This window comes from Sinocyclocheilus anshuiensis, unplaced genomic scaffold (genome assembly GCF_001515605.1).
Source record: "Sinocyclocheilus anshuiensis isolate Anshui unplaced genomic scaffold, SAMN03320099.WGS_v1.1 scaffold63, whole genome shotgun sequence".
NCBI lineage: Eukaryota > Metazoa > Chordata > Actinopteri > Cypriniformes > Cyprinidae > Sinocyclocheilus > Sinocyclocheilus anshuiensis.
This window is the reverse complement of record NW_015552625.1, coordinates 4,304,212-4,309,935: the sequence shown is the minus strand read 5'-3', so window position 1 is coordinate 4,309,935 and position 5,724 is coordinate 4,304,212. Positions and strand designations below refer to the sequence as shown.

Genomic DNA, 5,724 nt, shown 5'->3' with positions numbered 1-5,724 from the left:
GGAGATTTACCGCTGATTACAGAACCGGCTTTACTGATAAGATGCGCATTAAATATCGCATGCGATTTATCGTTCAGCCCTAATTCATTAACACAAAAAACAATAGACATTATTGAATTATTTATATGCTAGTAATGTAGCAGTGTTAATGCATGAAACACAAAACACTACACACATTTACACACATCCCACAAAGGACAGACCAATTTCTTACGCCTTTCATAAAAGCGATAAATATAGCTCCCTAGTTTGCCCTTGCACTTGACCAGAGGAAAATTTATGATTAATCCCATACTGATTTACTGCTTTTATAGAGGAAGTCTGGTATAATTCTCAGATCCTGTTTTTGAGAACGTTTAAGCGATTTCCAAACTTTTCGCCTTGCTTTTTTTATTTTTGGAAGAGTAGAGAGGGTGCTTGTGTGGTCTAAACACAGGCAAACCTTTTACAGAAAGTTCTGTTTCACAGAAAAATATCTAATGGTATGACAGATATAGAGAGAAGTGAATCGAAATGGTTTGATAGACTGTGAAAGACTATTTCCAAAGGTACTGTCACTGCTTCTGAAATCCATGTATTGACAACTGGAGATATGAATGTGGCCTAAAGAAAACAAGGAGTCTGTTTCAGACTAAGGAGACAGGGTTGACTGAAATGGCAAGTAAAGGTCTGGTTGAGTGGGAGCTGAGTTGGACTGACAGGTAAGGCCAGTGCGACTGAAGACTTGGATTCTTTGGCACTGGAAAATATAAAAGCTTTGACATTCATTTGTACAAGGTTGTACGTTTGCAAAATCGTTTCCAAAAACCATCTTTACCATTACAGGGTCAATAACTATTGTCAAAATATTGTGATTCTTTATCATTTAGATCTTATTTTTCTCTTTTTTTAGATTTTGACAAATGTGTTTATTTCCTTGGATTATTATATCTTTTTATAATATTAATATATTTTTAGATATTTTTGTCATCTTTAATTTTTTTATAATTTGTATAATATTTTATTTTTTAATCATCTTTTCAATATTTTTTTTTTTCAAAAATACTGTATTTTTATGTAATATTATTATTTTTTATTTTTTTAACACTGTTAGCACTGGCAGATGGGCGATTAATGGCAAACAATTTTAAATCTACCGACAGCCATATCAACAGTTGATAATGGGTTAGTACTAAAAGTAAGTGCTTCTTTGATTTCAGATTTTGTGTTTGTCTCATTCATAACCATTAAATTGCATTATGCACGAATACTAGTTCTGAAAGCATGAAAAGAAGGAATATGTAAATCACCTGCACTCCTTAAGTTGGGATCCATGTCAGGCATCTCTTTAACAGCCTCTGGACTCACACTGTAGATGGACGCTCCTGCTTCATCTGTTATACTGAAACAACAGAGACACACTGAAACACATTTCCAAGGAAATCAAAGCGGTAACCTCATCAAGACCCCAGTGAACTTATGAAGCTCCCTCAGTACGTCTACGAGGCGATAGACCATCCATTTAAATACATTTCCATAGAAAGCTTGTAGTTGATACTGCAGGCACTGAAGTTTAGAGTAAACAGCAATGCATGGAAGACAGACTCATAATAGAGAAAAATAAACAGCCATTTCTGTTATTTTTTTTTATTTTTAAAGATTTTTTCTTAAACTAATGACACAAATTATATTAACCTATCAGTTATATAAAATCTACTGACCAAATATTTTGAATATTTATAATATTTTCTTTTTTTTTCAGATTTAGCAAAGCATTGACATCTTTCTAGTACTCCCTGGGATGCACCTAGTTGTGAATCACTAGATAAGTCAACTAAATTCAGTCTCTCTCAACAGAGTTTCACAAGCATGTGTATTGTGCTGCTTGCCACTTAAATTGAATTATAGTGATTGCAAAGTCAGTCCCACTGGAGGAGGAGTTGGAGTTGAGGTGTTGTCCTCAAGGTAATAGAGTGCTTTCAGTTATATTTACAGTGGTAAGGTTATCTCTACCTGAACAAGCCCAGATCTCTTTAGCCATTAAACTACTAACACATTACTAAGAATATTAATACAAAAAACAAAACAAACACACACACACACAAAAAAAAAACATTCACATACTAAGTTTTTTTTTTTTTAATTACATAAAACTTTTATTTGTGTAATACAATGTTCTGGTAATCTAATACAGTGTTTACCAACCTTTTTTTAGTCGCGGCACCCTTTGGAAATTTTAACAAATTTGTGACACCCTACAAAATTAATTTTGTCACAATACTTGAATTTCTAACTTCGATATGATACCTTGAAAAGTATAGATATTCGGTACAGCAGGGAAAACTGCAGAATAAACTGTAATACAGATATTTTGAATATTATTCAATTTTTTTGTCCATCAATGGTGGCAATCAGTAGGCGAATTTCTAATGAAGAGACCAATTTATATGATAGATTTTCATGTAGGCTTTTATTTATATGTAAACATTTTTTAATTGCCTATCTCACAAATTTTTGCTCACTCAGTGTATTTTTGATTTTACAGTGGGGTAATTTTGTTGCAGTAGCACAAGATAGCTTGATTTCAAACTTTGAATTTAATAAAAAATGACAAGTAAGCAGTCAGTAATAAAATAAGAACAAACAAATTACTAATGATAGCACAAAAAATAATAACGAAACAAATGAAATAAATTGCTTTTTAGTTTTTCAGGTAGGTCTAACAAGGCTATTAAGAGATTTATTTTTTTTACCAATTATATCCAAATAATGTTTAGTCCTAGAAAGCTATTATTATCAGAACACGCGAGTATAACATAGCGGATAGCACATCAATGAATGAGAGGGCAGCGTTACCTGAGTTGCCCATATACCACACCATGTTACAGCACAGTTGTTGCAAACAGAAACAATACTGTACTACATAGATGTTTCCTGTCGGCTCGATTTTTGAGAGGACTTTGCTGTTCCGATCAGCATGAACGGCATATGAGTGGAGCCAAGGAGCAGAGCACACATGCATAGAACGGGATAATATGCAGAGCATCAGAAATGGATATTATACAACAGATGCTTTTTTTGAACATTTTAGCAATTTAACAATGTTAAAAAAGGATGTTTTACACTGCACCCTGGTTGGGAAACACTGATCTAATAGGCCAAGTAATAACTGAAATCATGGGTCAATACTGCCATCTAGAGGACATAATGGCAAACGTGTTTGTCGCTATAGCATTTTTGACAAACTCGAAATAGATTTTAAAGGCTCCTGCTGGAAAACTGACCAGTGCATGCAACTTCTTTAATAATAATAATAATAATAATAATAATAATAAGGCATTCATTTAATACAAATTATATTAATATTATCATATCATTATGAAATTTAACAAACAATATAAATGTTATTTAAATGATAAAAACCATATATGAGTTCTTTCCTTCTCAACTGTCTGGTTGTTAATTAAACTGACCTCTCTCTGAAAACATCAGCAGGGATAAATATCCTCTGCACATGATTATCACCACTGTTACAGAATGACCCTACAAATTAGGGCAGATCACTACTGCAGCCTCCATTACATTTGCTGCCTCTCTATTGGTGCCTAAGGGCTCCTTGGGTAACTTTGCCAATTAGTGTCATCATACTCATGACAGGATGCAGAGGCTTTGTGACACGGACCTCCAGTTTGACTGGTGTCCTCATTTTCCCAGACTCTTTCCCCTCCTCCCTCTCCCTCCCATAGCTGACACATAGCCATGATAACGGTACTAACGAGCCCTGGCATATGACCTTGGGGTCAAGGTGGAGCAGGTTATTAGTGGGATTATTAACAAATTAAGAAAGAAACACATGCCAACCTTGATAAACATTCAAATAAAACTTAATTATATAAATATAAAACTAGATAAATATTAAATTACGTAATATTTATGATGGATAAACCACATAGCCTAAATAAACTAATTGTTATTTATTAAATTAAAGGATGAAAAGCTATCTAAATGTTTATTTCAGACCAGTAATCATGTACAAAGAGACCAAGAGGTGCAAACATTCACTAGAAAGAAACAATACCCCATAACGTTGTTTTTTAGTACAATAACAAACTATGAAAAAAATATGATAATTAATATAATAATAATTATTTGAGGTTTGTAATATAATCATTTCTAATATATATTATTAACATCAGCAGCAGCAGCAGCAGCAGCATTATTATATAGTGGTATTTAATTTACAGTGGGTACGGAAAGTATTGATTTTAGCAAATGGCTGCAATATAACAAAGAGTGAAAAATTTAAGGGGGTCTGAATACTTTCCGTACCCACTGTATCTTGACTAGGGATGTACACAAGTAATTGTAGTTTCTCAATTCTTTCCACCAGCAAAACGACCAAATATTAGAGCAGGTATTGGACATTGAGAAAGAGTGGAACCTATCATGTTTGAATAAATCAGAAAGGCTGCAAGGGTTAATGGGTACAAGCCCTGAACCATTCTGACACGGATACACATCACATCCACCAACCACTTCTCTTCATTAAGGGCACGGCTGAACTTGCAAAAGGGCAGGCAGCAGAAGGCCCAGCTTGAGTGGACACCAAGACATAAGAACAAAGACAAAACCTGTCTGCAAGTGCTGCAGATGACTTGATGACCCTGAGGTCTGACAGTCACTCACTCAGTTACTCACACCCAAATACACTCACACTTTGGGGACTATCATGTCTCTATGAGAGTCTCTGGGCAAAGTCACGGCCTGGGCCCCTCTAACTGTAAGTAACAGTGGTTCTCAGTGTTTGTCATCATCCTCCAGGCTGGTCCATCTTCCCCTTCGGATGTCCATGACCACCGGGTGACACCAAGAGATGGATACATACTTTGATATTTGCCCCCTAAACACATGTTCTAATTAAATGCATTCATCAAATCTGCCTGCAGGGGGAAGAGATATCGTCACAGCAGTGGATAGAAGTCCACTGTTCTTGATAATACTGATAAAATTTGGACAAAATAAAAGTCAACATTGCACACAATGAAAGTGTTTTTCTGTACATTATTAGGTGAATTAGCACTACAGTTCATGAGATTTTTTTTAACAACAGAGTAAATTGTATTTTTGTAACTTTTTTACATTATAAAATACAAAAATACAATTTACTCAGTGAAAAAAAAACAAAAAAATTCACATACCACTTAAGAATTTTTTATTCAACTTTTCTGATACAATTTGCTTTTTAGGGCAAAAATTTGACAATCTGTTTATTAAAAAAAATACTGCAACAAATTCTCTATGAATAAATGTATTATGCATTTATCCTACGCAAAATGGTAGGATAAATGTTATTAATCAGAAAAAAAAATTCTCATACATACACTACCGTTCAAAAGTCTGGGTTTGGTAAGATTTTAAAAAAAAAATTGAGTGAATTTTCTTATGCTCATAATGGCTGCATTTACTAGAACACTAAAGTACAATAAAATGATAATATTGTGGAATATTATTACAATTTGAATTTAACATAACTCTTCTATTTTAAACATTGTGCTGCTTAATATTTTTGTGAAAACGGATATGTTCTTAATGATTCTTTGATAAGCAGAAAGTGCAAAAGAACAGTATTTATTTGAAATAGAAATCTTTTGTAATGTTACAAATGTTTTACTGTTATTTTTGATCAATTTAATGCATCTTTGTGGAACAAACTTACTCATTTTTAAAAATATCTTACTGACCACT

General features: G+C 33.5%; 1 protein-coding gene across 2 annotated transcripts in view; it reads right to left on the bottom strand.

The window, feature by feature from the left end:
- LOC107666540 (S1 RNA-binding domain-containing protein 1-like) overlaps positions 1-5,724 on the bottom strand; it is a 76,731-nt gene that overhangs the window by 44,439 nt on the left and 26,568 nt on the right. For both annotated transcript variants that reach the window (XM_016457929.1, XM_016457931.1), the window contains one exon: positions 1,290-1,381. In XM_016457929.1, the coding sequence (XP_016313415.1) occupies positions 1,290-1,381 (92 nt within the window). The remainder of the gene's footprint in view (positions 1-1,289; positions 1,382-5,724) is intronic.